General features: G+C 36.7%; 5 protein-coding genes across 5 annotated transcripts; 2 read left to right on the top strand and 3 right to left on the bottom strand.

The window, feature by feature from the left end:
- Nucleotides 1-560: 560 nt before the first annotated feature.
- LOC116145270 (mitochondrial pyruvate carrier 4-like) lies at nt 561-3723 on the top strand. The gene is made up of 5 exons (XM_031430710.1): nt 561-668; nt 1258-1356; nt 1617-1669; nt 2190-2263; nt 3183-3723. The coding sequence occupies exons 1-5, from the start codon at nt 614-616 to the stop codon at nt 3232-3234; spliced, it is 333 nt and encodes a 110-aa protein (XP_031286570.1). The 5' UTR covers nt 561-613; the 3' UTR covers nt 3235-3723.
- A 1186-nt stretch (nt 3724-4909) lies between these two features.
- On the top strand, nt 4910-7474 carry LOC116145248 (grpE protein homolog 1, mitochondrial). The gene is made up of 6 exons (XM_031430688.1): nt 4910-5129; nt 5948-6161; nt 6249-6448; nt 6552-6719; nt 6830-6958; nt 7194-7474. Exons 1-6 carry the CDS (start codon nt 4989-4991, stop codon nt 7287-7289), a joined length of 948 nt encoding a protein of 315 aa, XP_031286548.1. The 5' UTR covers nt 4910-4988; the 3' UTR covers nt 7290-7474.
- Nucleotides 7475-9289: 1815 nt separating this feature from the next.
- Nucleotides 9290-10398, bottom strand: LOC116145250. The gene is made up of 2 exons (XM_031430691.1): nt 9854-10398; nt 9290-9603 (listed from the first exon to the last, which is right to left on the bottom strand). The coding sequence occupies exons 1-2, from the start codon at nt 10037-10039 to the stop codon at nt 9481-9483; spliced, it is 309 nt and encodes a 102-aa protein (XP_031286551.1). The 5' UTR covers nt 10040-10398; the 3' UTR covers nt 9290-9480.
- Nucleotides 10399-10452: 54 nt separating this feature from the next.
- Nucleotides 10453-11067, bottom strand: LOC116145153. Its single transcript, XM_031430586.1, has 2 exons — nt 10541-11067; nt 10453-10462 (listed from the first exon to the last, which is right to left on the bottom strand). Exons 1-2 carry the CDS (start codon nt 10837-10839, stop codon nt 10453-10455), a joined length of 309 nt encoding a protein of 102 aa, XP_031286446.1. The 5' UTR covers nt 10840-11067.
- Nucleotides 11068-11845: 778 nt separating this feature from the next.
- Nucleotides 11846-14255, bottom strand: LOC116145216 (protein LYK5-like). Its single transcript, XM_031430643.1, has 2 exons — nt 13588-14255; nt 11846-13500 (listed from the first exon to the last, which is right to left on the bottom strand). Exons 1-2 carry the CDS (start codon nt 14123-14125, stop codon nt 12497-12499), a joined length of 1542 nt encoding a protein of 513 aa, XP_031286503.1. The 5' UTR covers nt 14126-14255; the 3' UTR covers nt 11846-12496.
- Between the last annotated feature and the right edge of the window lie 2712 nt (nt 14256-16967).

The following is a 16967-nucleotide window of genomic DNA, read 5'->3' as shown; positions in this document are numbered from 1 at the left end:
GTTCCTACTATAGGAACCGGAACCAGAACTGCACAGTAACGGTTCTAAAAATTTGGAACTGGAACCTACCCATTGACGACTGGTTCTAGGTAGGAACCGGAACCAACCAGGGTACCCGTCGATTCTGGTTCCAACCGGTTCTTTTGAACACCCCTATTTTTAAGGTTCTAAAAGATTAGTTGAAGTATATATAGCTGGTCTGGATATCTCCAATGTAAAAAAGCAAAATAGATGCCCATCGAAAAAAAAATCAAGAATAAAAATAGATATACAAATGAATTGATTCAATAACATTATTGAAATCATGTTGATGATAAAATTCACCGATCCAAAAGTTTACACTTGATTTTTAAATTATCAGTTTTATTTTAACATAAAATTAAAAAAAAAAATGATTTACAATTCAACATCCTCTATCAACTAAGGATAAAGATTTGGATTCTACTAATATTTGCTAATTATTTTTATTAGTCTTAGATGAGGAACGGTCCAAACTGGCAATATTGTCCACGTGTAACTCTTTTATTTGCGGTTATGTTTCTCTAAATTGTGCTAGAATCATACTCGTATACACACATGCACTATCTGAAACAGCAAGAAGGACATCGATCTCATGGTAGCGAACAAGCTCCAAGCTTTTTGGAACCACCCAGCTGGGCCTAAAACTAGTTAGTCTTCTTCTTTTCATCTATCTCTTTGTTATTTCTTGTGTTTATTAGCAGACTCTTTTGTTTTTGTTTTGTTTTAAATTAGCTTCTGCCTTGTTTCAAAATGAATAGAATTGGTGACAAATAGAGCTTCATTTTACTATTTTCAATTCTTAATTGTTCCATATTGAGTTACTTTTGATATAAAATCAAAGAAGATTGTGTTTTTGCATATGGGTTTCAGGGTTTGTGTGGTTTTTGATGATGATCGTGCTTATTGAGGCGAGAAGGGTTTTTTTACGGTGTAATGAATTCTAGATGGCAATTTAAGTAAAGGGTGTTTGATTTTCTGATGTAGAGCTGATTGCTGAGTGTAAACAAGCTAAAAGGTTCACTGAAAGTGATTGGTAATTGAGTGGCAGATCAGATCATTATTTTGATTGTGTTTTTGTTCATACTCAATTAAGGTCAATAATCCTTATGCATTTAGGATGATCACCATTCATCAACTCTAAAACTTGTGACTTCTAATTAACTTGCAGTAAAGTTTGTGAAATTTGATTGATTATTTAATTTGTGTTTGTCTAAGTGTATTTCATAACAATTGCAGTTCACTTTTGGGCCCCAACTTTCAAATGGGGCATCAGCATAGCAAATATCGCTGACTTCTCGAAGCCACCTGAAAAGCTCTCTTACCCTCAGCAACTAGGTTTGCCCTCTATAGAACTCAAGCTGTCTGTATTAGAAAAGAGTAATACTACATTTACAAAGAAATTTTACAAAGATCTCCATACAAAGTGATGTGGTAAAAAATGAATGGAAGAGTGAATTTAATGAGTTTGACTTTTTGTTTCACTCTTCCATTCATTTTTTGCCACCTCACTTTGTATGGAAATCTTTGTAAGATTTCTTTGTAAGCATAGTATTATTGATTAGAAAATGCTCATTTCTAATGTTTTGATGATGCAGCTGTCACATTCACTGGACTTATTTGGACCCGCTACAGCTTGGTGATTACTCCAGTATGTTTAATTTCTAGCGGTCTAAATTGGAAGAGTTTTAACTTTCTTGCACACTGTTTTTCTGCGTCATGATGGGGTGTTAGTGTCTTCTCCATCCTGATTCTTTTTTTCTGTGGTGTTAGTGGTTCATAGCCGCTTGATTAGCTGATAATGTTTGATGCTTATTCAGGACTAGGTTGATTTTTACATGAATTGTTGAACTTAGTTTCCAGAGTGATCATTGTATGATGATCCTTCTGGGGAAGTTTAGAATGAAGCTTTTCTTGTATATACAAAGAAGTCACAGGCTTAAGAATTCCGAAGACACTCTAGTGAGAGGGCAATATTAAGGCCGTCCTGGAGATGAAATTATACTCTAATGGGCATTGATATCCAAGAGTTTAGAGTTAAGAGGGAGATTGCATTATGACAACCTTGCTTCAGAATTTCACCTTCGTAATTGCTTATCAATTATCATGGTATTTTATTGAGATATGGCTTGCAGCTGATTCTAATTCTTGACCACATTATGAGATTGCAGAAAAACTGGAATCTTTTCAGTGTCAACGTTGCGATGGCAGGGACTGGATTATATCAACTATCACGCAAAATTAAGTATGTTGGAGATTTGATACTTGTACATCATATATGATATTGGCTATATTTCTCAAGTTATTCCTTCTGTATGAATAGTATCTGATTGAATCCGATTTCACTTAGAAATAACTTTCCCTGCTGTTAACTTGTACATGTTATTGTATTACAAGAATTGAATCTTTTTTGGATTCTTACATATCTAAGAAACATTAGATAAAAATCCTCAAGGACCTCTACTTCCTGAAACTAATGTAATCATGTGTCCTAGCTGAAGTATACGTTCTTGTGTTTTATTAAAACTGAGATAGAATCACATTCAAATTATATTTATTNTTCTGTATGAATAGTATCTGATTGAATCCGATTTCACTTAGAAATAACTTTCCCTGCTGTTAACTTGTACATGTTATTGTATTACAAGAATTGAATCTTTTTTGGATTATTACATATCTAAGAAACATGAGATAAAAATCCTCAAGGACCTCTACTTCCTGAAACTAATTTAATCATGTGTCCTAGCTGAAGTATACGTTCTTGTGTTTTAAAAAACTGAGATAGAATCACATTCAAATTATATTTGTTCTGTTCTCTTTAGTTTTCTTAACAACCAAAAGGAGGCAGAGATCACGACTTACCATGATCGTGTACTCTCGTTCCAATTTCTCTTTAGAGTGAATCCTGAGCCTGGAGGCCCCGGACTATAAATCATCATAAAGCCATGTCTCATTCTTAGCCACATCCCTGAACTATTCTTGTACTTTGACATTCTTGTTTTTTTTTCAATGGTGACTTGCTCTTCTCATTTATATTTATGCATTCATATGTCCCTTCTCCAATTTTCAGGCGGAATTTGCGTATGATGTGAATGAATGCTTCGTCTTTAGCTCTATGCCAATGATATATAATATGCATTGATCACCTTCTTGTAAATTTTCAGGCACGACTACCTCTCTGAGACAGAAGCAGCTGTGGCGAAAGAACGACTATGAAGATTTCTTGAACCTAAATCGTTTCGGCATCTAAGTTACATTTGCTACCGGCACTTTTACAGTAATTCCTAGCTGATGGGTTTCTGAACCGAGTGTTGAGTAGTGTCCGCTTGGATTGTATAGCTCCTGCTCCTGCAGTTGAACCATCAACCTTCACTAGTATAAATCTTATGTACTTTCAAGCTTTATGTAAAATTTGCATTCAATTTGTGTCGGAACGTTATTATAGAAGCCATATGGTTGAATGTATATTAACAAATGGATCCGGTGCCGATACAGTTTGGTGTCATGGAGCATTCATTAACGAACATGTTATATTGGAAGATTCATGATGTAGAAAGCAGGTGTTAGTGACTAGGGGTGAGCATGGGTAAAGTGTAGAACTGGAATTGGTAGGTACCCACCCGTCAGTTCCGGGTAGGAACTGGAATTGGTCCTATTAGGATTTGGTTTCGATTATGAAAAACTGGAATCAGGAATTTCTAGGTCTGGTTTCAGTTCCTACAGTACTGGAATCGAGAATTAGAATCGGAACCGAGATTTGGGTACCTAGGTAGAAATTGGGGTTGAATTGTAATTTTTGTAAATTATTAAGAGTGTATTTGTTATTTTTTTAAAAATAGGGGATAATTAAAATTAATCGAGTACTCAGAATCGGAACTTATGTTTCAAGTTTTGGTTCTAGGGTTTTAGGAACCGGAGCCAAATCGATTGATTTTGGTTTCGGTTCCGAATCTTAAGAAATGGTTGATACTGATTTTGATTATTTAACAAAATACAAGATACCCGGAATCGCTCTATCCCCAAATAGGGCCTGAACGACGACATTTAGGGTACGTTTAGCTTTCTATTTCTACCCATATTCTCAATCCTATTCTCCAAATATTGTTTGGCACATTATTCCAAAAATATTACTATATTTTTTAATTATTTTTAGACTCCTTAAGTTTATTAATTTCATTAAATACCCCAAAAAAGGTTTAAAAATTAATAAAAACACCCCTATCAAGTATCAACTCATACTTGTCAGATTTCGGCAACTACAGTCGGTGGTAACCGGAATTTGTACAACAGCCTACACCACGACCAGAACTGACCTGTAGTTCACCGATCTAGTCATCAGCGACAGCCAAAGAAATAGCCATCGTTGACAAAAAACGACGGTCATATCTTTAGCCGTCGTTGACGGCCAAAGATGGACTTCTTTGGCATTTTTCGACCGTCGACGGCCACATATGGCCGTAAGGGTTTTTTATAAAATTTTAAATATTACCTTATAATACTCTGCTATTCAATTATTTAACATTATCTCTAAAATCTTATCCAAAATAAAAAACCAAACCCACCCTTAATGTTTGCTCCAACAGCTTGCGTTTCTCAAGGGAATAGACGTGTCGTCCAAGTGCCCCGAAGATGCAACTTGCAATCCAAGTCTTCTTCTAAAACCCAAAAAAAGCCTCTAGATTCTTCCAAACAAAATCGAACTTCAACAAACTCATTGACCTTAACGCCCTTCATAAATCACCAAATTCTCCACCTAATCACCGCCAGAATGAAGGCCTTAACACCAATTCTCCAAGGCTAGTTTTGTCTATCAATAATACCCCTAAAACCCCAAGCCTTCTATTTCCCTCTCTTATTTCCTCTCGTTCGCTGGACTCCTCAAATATCCAATCTTTCTCTCTAAAACCCTAACTATATTTATATTCCTATTTTGCCCCTTCAAGGCATTCTCTTCTTCTTCATCTTCTGCGATGTTGGCATCTAGGGTTTTGTCACGCGTCTCTAGGAGTGTGGGCCGACGGTCCTTGCTTCTTGTGTCTTCTGCGAAGGAGCAACAGTTACCAATGATCTCCAATCAGTTAAACTCTCTTGTTCATGAGACTCCTAACGAGGTAATGAAGTGAAATTTTAATTTTTGTGTTCAATTCTCACAAGGGTTTTAATTAGGGTTTAAGAATTTTCTGTAAATTTGCCTTATTTTTTTAATGAATTTGTGATTATTTGCTCATGAATCATATTTCCTCGTGTGTTTTTGAAAAATTGATTTTATTATGTGTGCTGGAGATTAAAGTTTAGATTTTAAAAAATTACGAACACTTGAAATCTATCAATTTGTTTGGAATTTTTTTTTTTTTTTTTTTTTTTTTTTGTTGGTATTGCTGTTGTTTTGGTTTGGAATGTTTCAGTGGCATGTCTTTATTGATGTATTGAAATAGCTTTAAACAATATTGTTTTATATTTGTTAATTCTCTATTTTTACTATTGTGATTGGGTCCCCCCACAACACAATTTTTGGGTTGATTTGAATCAGGTTTCAGGGCTTCGGTAGTTTTAGAGAAGACATTCTGTCTCCTCTTTGGGTGTTTCAGTATGGATTTGAAAGCTTAAAAAGTGCCTGAATTCTACGAAGTTTGAGTCTTTGTTGGTGTTTCGTGCTATTAAGCAGTTGGCCGTTGGTACAATCAATATAATGAACTATTAGATTAGATCATTCATTGAACTGACTTCCCTTTCACAAAACTTGACCGATTTTCAGACTTGTGTTTTCAGTTTTGTTTTGGTTAAAAAAGTGCCCCTTCTCTTCCTTACATGTTAATCATTTTCATTTTTTATTGCTTTGTTAAGGCTTGATTATTCCCGTTCGTAGATTTATTGGATTAACTTTAAGTTGAAATTTGGCTTGTCATTCATGCATTTTTTTTTTTTCCAGTTTGTTGCAAGTCAGGTGTCTCTTTTTCATCACTCAGCACTCAGTTCATCCCCGTTTCATCGTTTTGGGTTCTCATCTGCATCGCCTGAACATAAAGAAAAGGAACAAGGGAGTGCTGCAGAAAATAATGGTGTCGAGTGCGGAGATGCTAAAGCTTCTGATAATGTGGAGGATACAGGAAGAACAGAAGTTAATGATCAAACAAAAGAATCAGGTTTTGATTCTGAACCCCTATCTACCATGTCTCAATCTATCAAAAGAAGGAGAAGAGGTACTAAACGAACTGCATTTTCTGATTCAGATTCGGAGAGTGAGAGTAAGAGTGATCTATCGAGGGAGGATCTGGTCGAACTTTTGAAGGAGAGAGAGGAACTTCTGAAGGCAAAGCACAAAGAGACGGAGGATATGAAAGATAAAGTTCTTCGTACTTATGCTGAAATGGAGAATATCAAGGAGAGAACAAGACGTGAAGCAGAGAATTCGAAAAAATTTGCCATTCAGGTTTTTTCGTTGTAATATTGCCTGCTTTAATGCTAGACTGTATACGATTTTTCTTTCTGTATTTGGAGGTCTTAATTGATTTTTATTTGAAAATATGCTGCAGAATTTTGCAAAGAGTCTACTGGATGTTGCAGACAATTTGGGAAGAGCTTCTTCAGTTGCCAAAGAAAGTTTCTCAAAGATTGATGCCCGTAATGATGCTACTGGGTCAGCACAACTTCTAAAATCGCTTCTTGAAGGTGTTGAAATGACTGAGAAACAGTTGGGAGAGGTAAGATTTTCTTGTTCCTATAATTTATATATATATATATATATATATAATAGAAAGAGCTAGTTAGAAGTCAATTTTCTTTTTACTGAGGTTTTCAGACATCTCTTCAGGTATTAAAAAAGTTTGGATTGGAGAAATTTGATCCTACGAACGAGCCATTTGATCCACACCGGCATAATGCGGTGTTCCAAGTACCAGATAATTCTAAGCCACCCGGGACAGTTGCTCACGTTCTAAAGGTATTTATTCAAATTGATCAATTGTTCTTCAATCAACAATGTAAATGTTCAATGCATTATGGGCTTCTTGTTTGTCATTTGAGGAGAAAAAAAAAAGATCTTTTAAATCAACTAAAATATATTAACTTATTTGATTGAAGAAACTTGAATAAGTTTTATTTGGTTGAATGCAAGTTTGGATCAATCTATATGATCGAATGAAAGCCTAAAATGATGTTCTTTTCCCACATTGCAGTTAGGATACACTCTCTACGAACGAGTTATTAGGCCAGCTGAAGTTGGTGTTACTCAAGCTGTGGAAGATAATGCTGCTGAGAAGAAAGAGGCTTGAAGACGAAGGCTCCGCCGCTTGAAGAAGATATTGCTTGGAGTAGTCACACAACATATCATCTAAAATTTTGCCTTTGTCCTTATGAGAAAGCTGAAGAACAAAATTTTTGTGCTCCCTTTTCAATTTTTTGTTGCTGATACATAAATTTTAATGATGCAAGATTGCATTTTGTGCATTATTAACTACTTTTAAGCTTATAATATAGTTTTGAGCTTGTATGGGAATTTAACCTTGATGAATCCATCAGGATATGGGTAATCTTAGGGGTGTGTAAGATTTTTGGGTAGAATCAGAACCGACAGGTACTAGGGTTTTGGTTTCGGTTCCTACCCGGAATCGACCCTCAGAGGGTCGGCTTCGGTTTCCAATTGGGTGGAATGGTACTAATTGGGTTTCCTATGACTTGGAATTGGTAGCAGTGGTTTTTGCTCTGAAAATATGGTGACACTACCTGTATGGAATGAAATGCAACATATACATTGACCATAAGAGTTTAAAGTATGTCTTCATCTAGAAAGAGTTGAATATGAGACAAAGGAGATTGTTATAATTGGTGACAAACTAAGACTGCGATATTAGATACCATTCAGGGAAAGCTAATGCAATAGTAGGTGCCTTCAGTAAAAAAGTCTTTTTATCTCAAATTACAATACAAGGACGGTTACAGCAGGAGATCCTCCAAGAAGGAATTGAATTGTTATCAGAGAAGGATTAGCTAAAAATTAAAATAGGCTTGAAGACAAAGGCTTCACCGCTTGAAGAAGATATGGCTTGGAGTAGTAACACAACATATCAGCTAAAAATTTTTGCCTTTGCCCTTATGAGAAAGCTGAAGAACAAATTTTTTGTTGCTGACAAATTTTAATGATGCAAGATTGCATTTTGTGCATTATTAACTATTCTTTTAAGCTTACAATATAGTTTTGAGTTTGTATGGCAATTTACCCTTGATGAATCCATCAGGATATGGGTAATCTTAAGGGTGTACCAAATTTTTAGGTAGAACTGAAATCGACGGGTACCTAGAGTTTTGGTTTCGGTTCCTAACTGAAATCGACCCTCATAGGGTCCGTTTCGGTTTCCAACCATGTGGAACCAACATTATGCAGTTTCTGCACTAGTTCTACTAGTTCAAGGAACTAGAGTCGAGTACTCGGGTGGGAACCATTTTAAGAATTGGGACTTGATAGAATTTTAGCAAAAATTGGGGCTTTTTTGTAGTTTTACGTTTCATATAAGAAATTAGGTTTTAAGAATTGGGGCAAACTTTCGGTTGCCATTCCATTCACTCCATCGCCTCCTCCTCCTACGTCTATTTCATCTCGACCATCTCCCTATCACCTACCACTTCTCCAATACAACTGCATTGCTCCTTGCTCGGTTGAGACGGCACAAGTTCTGCTTCTGTTTTTGCAATACTCATCGATTCATCACCTACTGTTACTACTTACTACAACTACTGTTGCTTCCTCTGGCTCTGATGGCTACCGTGTCATGCATCATATGATCTCAACCCTCAAACTTTCTCACTTTCTTTCTCTTCTTCGAATCTCGCCCACTTGGTTTGATTTTTGGGTTTTGAAAGTTGATCAAGCGATTTGGAGTTGCTATTTTTTTTTTTTTCCTTTGGGGTTTTTTTTTCCCCCCCTTCTTTTCGTAATTTTGTGAAAAATACAAAGTAAACTAAACCAAAAATGAAACCGACGATTCCAATTCCGGTTCCTATGATTAAGGAACTGCAGAGTACTGGCTCCGATTACTAAATCCCAATAACTGGTACTGTGTTGGTCCGATTCCAATTCCCAGGATTTGTGCCGCGTACCCAGACCTACTCACCCTTAGGTAATCTGGTGAACCAAGAATGCCCTGCTTTCTTGGCTGCAATATCAAATTATGAGTCCTCACTTGTAAAATTTAACTGCAACAGTTGCTAAAGTGGACTCTGAAAACATAATCAACAACAGATAGTAGAGAAAAGGAGATCAAGAATCCTATCAGCATGCACAACAGGGGTGTCATATAAGCTACATAGGTGAAGTAATAATATATACAGGCAGTAAAATAGGAGCGAGATCAAATGGTTTTCATTTATTTAAGACTGCTACTAGCTAACCTAGATTATGTATCACGACAGATAAAAGCTACTTAATTACAAATGAAGCATCACTTCATCACTGTTATATTGTTGGCACTAAAATAGGTCGCTAAAAGCTTGTTTCATTAACAGAACTTCTTTGCCCTGGCTGGCAGAATCATGGTCGTCGCCATGACCTTTCAAGCACAAATCCAGATCCAAATGACTTGTGTTGGAATCCTGCACAAGAAGGGGATTAGTGTTTTAACCTCAGAGAGAAAAATGTTTAAAAAATTGAAGCTATGCACATTCCACAACATCATAGCGTCAAAATTTTCATCCAAGCTAATCAAGAGGTAAATCCACAAACAAGTGATACAATGAGGTAGATAGCGATTCACGCCGCAGAACCAACAATTTATCACTGACAAACTGAATCATATGAACATAGAAAAGACCGTTCACTTAAAGGGGAGTTTGAGGTAGTTACCTGAGTTTCTTTCTTCAAAGCTTCATCAACAGTTAGTTCATTGCTCTTCGAAGATGACCAGTGAGTAAATACATTTGTCTCACTTTCTTTCATTTCATCCTCATCCTTTTCTTCAACCACCTTCTTCCGTTCCTCCAGAACGGCAATCTGCACAAAGACAATACTCAAGAAGAGAATTTCAACCATCAATACATAACAACTTAACTTATTAATTCTTTCAGATATTAATTCTCCCTGAACCTAACCAAACCGGACCGCTCACTACAATAGTAAACTTAGAACCTCCCAGATGACAAATCCTGAAGTTATGATATCATCACAATCTCCAAAACTTCTAACTTTTGCAAGGAACTTCAAAGTCAAGTTAATCAAATTATTCTACTCATTAATAAATATTTTAAACAGAAATGCATATCACAAATCCAGAAAGAACTTGTACGAATACTTTCAACTTACAGTCTTAAAAAATGCCATTATCACACCATAAAAATTAAGTGATATTCATCAGTTTACACGGGGAATAAATTTTGCCCTAAAATTAGTAAAATAATAATAAAAAATATTAACTTTACTTGAAGAACCCAAAAATAATCAAAACCCTACTTAAACCTGTAAAGCCCATAAAAAAAACAGATTAAAATGGCTGTAGAAACACTATATATGTACATATACATAACAAATACAAACAAGCATGCACTTACAGGAGTGTACCGAAACCGTCGCTTCGGCGGTTCTTCCGGCGGAGCTCCGCCCTTATCCGAGGGGTTCGAGGAGAGTGGCGTCCACTTACAGAGCAGGAGAGGAGAACCGTTGTTGGTGCTGTTCTTACTGTGGCCGTTGGACTGACTCACTGACGACGACGACGATGGTGATGATGACACGTGTACCCACTTCTTCTTCCACCTCCTCACCGGCCCGTTGAACACCGCTTGCGTCGGGCCGTACCGGGCCGAGGCCCGGCCCAATCTTGACCCCACACCTTCCATTCTTTCACCTCAAGGCCCGAACTCCTCACCGGTTTTCGGCGGTTGTGGAAGCGAAAGAGAACGTTCGCCGTGAAGCGAGACGGTGGACGATTTGAGCTATTCTAGCTCTAGCTTATGAAACTCGACAGTGACTTGTAACTTGTAAGAAAGTTCAGTGTCAGAGAAAAACAATGTCATAGAGTGACGTCGCTTTTATGCGTTGGCGTCATTATTAAGCTCCAATTGTAGATGAGTTTCTGTGGGTTAGAATATATGTCCATCTGATTCATCGGGCTCATATGGGCTTCAAGCCCAGAATAACATGAATTGGATGGGCCTAGTCAGGCCCAATAATTAATGAATCCGAGTAATTTGTATTAATTTTTTTTTTTTTTTTTTTACTAACACCTTATTATGTCATGTTATTATGATATGCCCATATACGATTATCACAAGTATTTTATACCCATCAAATTATTGAAAATCCCTAAAGTATTAAAAAAATCTTTTTTGTAGAGGTATATATAAATGGATGTATTTCAAATTAATCAATCACATAAGAACATATAATAACAACTTATATATTATATAGGATTTAAGAGTAGGAGTCTTGTTAATTTCTTAACATATTCACTACAAACTAGATCCAGACACATACTAGGTGGGTTTCCAGAGATATTAAGACCCGTACAATTTTATCTTGAAAAGACTCATTTAAGTGGTGAAGGTGTTCTTGTGCTATGTAAACGACCAAGATACTCGTCTTCTAACCTGTTGATACATAAATCTGTATCAACCAGAAAATTTCAATTGACCTTGTTGGAACCGAAATGGATGTGCGTTTGATTTAAAGAAAATCAACAATGAATAAAAAAAAAAAAACAGTCATAAATAAGAACACAAGACAATTTTTAAAGTGGTTCTACAAGTTAGAACTTGAGCTTACGTCTACTGTTATCTTATTGCTTTTGAAAGCTTACAAAGAACAGTATAATTCTTAAAAAGATTTTACAATTTCCCAGCCCATGAAAATAAGTTGCGATGGGTTTATATAGCATCCATTCACATGATAGAGTTAAAGTAAGATTCAAATATACAGGACTAAAAAGTTATATGATCTTTAACTACCTTAATTGGAATTTAAGTCAATCTGAATATATTTCGACCAAATTAAACTAATCTAAATATCTTTTCTCCTAATAAGAAACTATGCTCTCCGGATTTCACGCGCAACATAACATACCCTACGCAAGACTTTGGTATCATTCCATCAACATTTCTCTAAAATATTATTCTTCATTTTCAATGCTTAGTCATTCTATTGCTACAAGTCTTTTCATCACTAGACTTTTTTCCAGAAATTTACCCTACCAAGGACAACCCTCCATTAATGGTGGGTGTCATGTCAGCGTGAGTGTGTGTAACATGCCCCGTTTAGAGCTGGCTCACAGGTATATGGCACTATACAATGGCTTGTGAACCAAAGCATAACACGTTTGATCTTCTGCAGAAATGGCCCTGCAAAACTTTGTTTCTAAATACATTTTATTCTAGTCCAAAAATATGGATTTTTGAAGCAATTTATACATAACTATCTCATTTATTTGGGTTTCAAAAATAATATCAAAGACTAGCATGTACTATTTATTCTAAAGTATACTTTGATAATGAATTCATGTTACCCCATTTGGCTGCTACGGCTTAGTGACTTGGAGCGATCAATTTCATCAGATGGATCCCAATCTGACAAAGATGATAGTACTTTGGAGAGAATCATGAAAACTTCAGCCATGGATGGGCGAGAATTTAGATCCTGAGCTACACACTGGTTAGCCAGTTGAGCCATGGAGAAGGCCAATTCTAAAGGGTATTCATTTCTCAAACAAGGATCAATGAATCCTCTGAGTTTCTCCCTCACATTTTCTCCTTCAAGCACTCTACTTATGGATGCATATAGCAGTTCTTCTTCCTTGTTTTTGTCTTCAGTTAAAGCTTCCCTTCCTGATAAAAGCTCCAACATCACGACCCCGAAGGCGAAAACATCTAGTTTTGTGGTGATCACTCCATTTTCTATGTACTCCGGAGCCATATAACCATGAGTTCCAACCACGTGTCTAGTTAATTGTAGTAGTCCTCCCTGGTCATGGCTGTGAATACTTCGTGCTAATCCGAAATTCGCAATCTTGGCTCTGAAGTTTGAATCCAAAAGAATGTTACTGGTGTTCAAGTTCTTGTGGATGTAAGGTGGATTGGTGTATTTGTGCAGATAATTGAAGGCATTAGCCATGTCATAAGCAATCTGAACTCGTTGCTTCCATTCCAGAGTAATGGAAGTTTGGTGCTTGGTGGAATGGAGCCAATCTCTGAGAGAACCATTTTGTGCATACTCGTAGACAAGGTAAGTGTTGCCCTCGTGTACACAGAAACCTGAGAGACGAATTATGTTGCTGTGATTGATCTTCTTCAATATGTTTATCTCGCTTGAGACATCTCCTTTCATTACCTTAATGGCAGCATCATCACCCTTGAAAGATCCCTTGTAAACAGAGCCTTTGATATTATTTTCTTCCGAGAAATTGCTGGTAGCAAATTGCAGATCTTCAAACTTGTAGATGTTCAAAGACTCAACCGCATTTCGAAACCTTTGTGATTCTACCAAGGAATCATCTGACTTAATAGGTTCTGAAATCGAAACAAGCTTCGACTTAGACTTAGATTTCTTATAGAAACAAAATAGAGATGTCAAAAGGGTCAATAACAACAACAGACCGGCTCCAGTTCCAACGCCCACAAACACCCATTTCTTAGAAGAAGAGGTGGAATGAACAACAGGGTTGACGGGTGTCTGTGGAGATCTCACCGGAGGAGGAGATGGCACAGCTTGATCAATCTTGGTGGGCTCGGTTATGAGCGGAACTAAAATTGGGGAGAAGGGATATATAAGGTCTTCTTCCTTCAACATATTAGCATCAAGAACACTTCGATTAGTCGCATTAAAAAGCTCAGCAATTTGAGAAATGGAATCACCCCAAGTTACCAAGTAGTTCAACAAAAACTTCACACCAGACGCCACCTGTTTCCTCGTCGGACAAGCACATCTAAGTGGAACCGTCAAGTTGTCACGCACGCTCAGGTTCCTGGAATCTATAGAATTCGCTTCCATCATGCCTCGGCAAGTGGTGAGCCCCTGGTAAGTTTCATTAGCAATGGTGTAGTAGTTCTCGGCGTCGTCAAGAATCGTGTAAGCGGCGTTGTGCTGGTAGAGTTGTAAAGAAGAACAAGAGCAGTTCACCGGCACCACCACCATGGTGTTGGTGGGCACGGTGGCGATGTCGGAGGGGAGCCCGTTGAGGGCGGTGATGAGGGCGGGCTTGGAAGCTAACAAATAAGCTATGAAGAGAGGTGAGTTGTAGGGAGGATTTGATCTGAAGGTGAGATAAGATTGGCATGAGGATTCAACTCCATTGCAGACGAAACCTCTTGTAAGGTTAACAGTGGACTCATCGTAGCAGTCGAGTTGATAGTTGTTTACGTATGGCTGTTGAGCTTGGATTAATGAAAAGGATTGAAACAAAAAAAGATAGAGAAGAAACAGGATGTAGAATTTGGTAGAGATGAAATCCATGGAAGAAGAAATGTTCTGGGTTTAGCTTTACAATTTTGTCAAAGAGGAACTTTATAAATTAGCTGAACTGCCATGGGATCCATGGCATGTACGGTGTAAAGTTCATTGATTGCGGGACTAAAAACGGTTCAAACTATGAAGACTTTGAATCAAAATCAACGCATCTTCGGATCATTCTTGACGTCAGTGCGTACAGGATCAGAAAATAACACAGCAAACGGGTTAGAAAATAGAAAGGCAAGTTACTGCGCGAGAAAGCGTTCATATGTGACCGACGTTTTTGTCTTTGTTTGATCACAATGCGGCGTGGCCTATGGGCGAAACCAGAAAATTGATTTTAGGGTTAAAGTGTAATCTTTAGCGAACAGTAAGGAGTAAAATGAAATTTTATTTTAAGTTTAAAAGGGGCTAAGTCATTTGTTTCATACCCAAAATTATGTCAAATACATACTATTATTACTTTGAGGGGACGTTTGGTTAGGGGTTATGTGAGATTACTGATGTTATGTCATCTTATATCACTTAATTATCACGTTTAGTTATCAAGTAATATAAGATCCAATAATCTTTGAATACCAATAGTAGTTATTGTTGGTAATATTGGATGTAATCTAATTACCTCCATTTTCTTAGGTATTGTAAGATTAATAAGGTAATTTTTTCTGTTACAATTCTATCTCTTATTAATAAAATTTTAGGACAATAATGCCCTTATTTTTTAATTTATCTACATGAATCTTGTTTTTACAATTTCACCTCAATTAATTAATTTTTTGGACAAAATTACCTTTGAAATCAAAACAAATTTCAGCTTACCCAAGCCACCACCCCCACCCACCTATCATCGCCTGCCACCAGCCAAACCACTACTGGCCACGGGAAGTCGCCGAGAGTCACTTGGAGTTGTCAGGAGTAGCCCACCATCATCAAGAGGCTTCGATATGGTTGTTTCTAACATATTGATGGCCGAAAAAGCCATATCGGGAGCAGATCTGGTCAGATCTATTATGGTCATTTCCGATCAGATTGATGGGTCTGACTGTTGGCCTTTAGCGGCCATATCTGAATGAGATATGGCCGTTAATGGCTAGATCTATTATGGCCATTTTCGGCCATCAATATGGACAGACACGGCCATATCAGGGTCTCCCAATCACGGTGGGTTGCTCACAACGACTCTAGACGACTTACAGCGACGATTTTCGGTGGTGACAGGCAACAGCTGGGTGGTAAGGGTGATTTTGTTATAAATTAAAGTTTTATATAAGTGGGGGTATTTTAGCTACATTTGAAATATTGGAGGTTAAAAGAAAGAGAAATGCTAGATGTATAAAAGACTAAAAAGTGATGTGGCAACTGCCACACCAACAGATTATGAAAAGAAAGAGAAGATTGACGTGAAATTGGTGGTGTGGCAGCTGTCACATGACTTTGTACAAAAACTCTTACAAAGATCTTTTGTACATCTAATATTTCTCTAAAAGAAATTATTTAAAAATTAATAATAAAAATAATATTGTATTAATATTAAAAAAAGAGCAATTTAGTAATTTAAATAACATATCCACCAATTTATTTCTCATAACCAAACATACTAATATAACATACCTATCCATTTATTCCAACTAACCAAACATATTTTCCTAAAGATTTTCAATAATCTTCAAGATAATATAAAATTCTAATAATCCAACATTCTCAATAATCTAGCGCTCCTTGAACCAAACACAACCTGAAGAGCAAAGAAAACCAGCAAGACCAAGGGTTTGTCTTGAGGTAGGATGNCTCTTGTAAGGTTAACAGTGGACTCATCGTAGCAGTCGAGTTGATAGTTGTTTACGTATGGCTGTTGAGCTTGGATTAATGAAAAGGATTGAAACAAAAAAAGATAGAGAAGAAACAGGATGTAGAATTTGGTAGAGATGAATTCCATGGAAGAAGAACTGTTCTGGGTTTAGCTTTACAATTTTGTTAAAGAGGAACTTTATAAATTAGCTGAACTGCCATGGGATCCATGGCGTGTACAGTGTAAAGTTCATTGATTACGGGACTAAAAACGGTTCAAACTATGAAGACTTTGAATCAAAATCAACGCGTCTTCCGATCATTCTTGACGTCAGTGCGTACAGGATCAGAAAATAACACAGCAAACGGGTTAGAAAATAGAAAGGCAAGTTACTTTGCGAGAAAGCGTTCATATGTGACCGACGTGTTTTGTTTTTGTTCGATCAAAATGCGGCGTGGTCTATAGGCGAAACCAGAAAATTGATTTTAGGGTTAAAGTGTAATCTTTAACGAATAGTAAGAAGTAAAATGAAATTTTATTTTTAAGTATTAAAAGGGATTAAATCATTTATTTCATACCGAAAACTAATGTCAAATACATACTATTATTACTCTAACGGGGCGTTTGGTTGGGGGTTATCTGGAATTACTTGAGTTATGTCATCTTATATTACTTTATTATTATGTTTGGTTTTCAAATAATATAAGATTCTGGTAATCTTCAAATACCAATAGTAGT

The sequence above is a fragment of the Pistacia vera genome, unplaced genomic scaffold (genome assembly GCF_008641045.1).
Source record: "Pistacia vera cultivar Batoury unplaced genomic scaffold, PisVer_v2 Contig460, whole genome shotgun sequence".
Lineage (NCBI taxonomy): Eukaryota > Viridiplantae > Streptophyta > Magnoliopsida > Sapindales > Anacardiaceae > Pistacia > Pistacia vera.
This window is presented reverse-complemented; position numbering and strand designations above follow the sequence as displayed.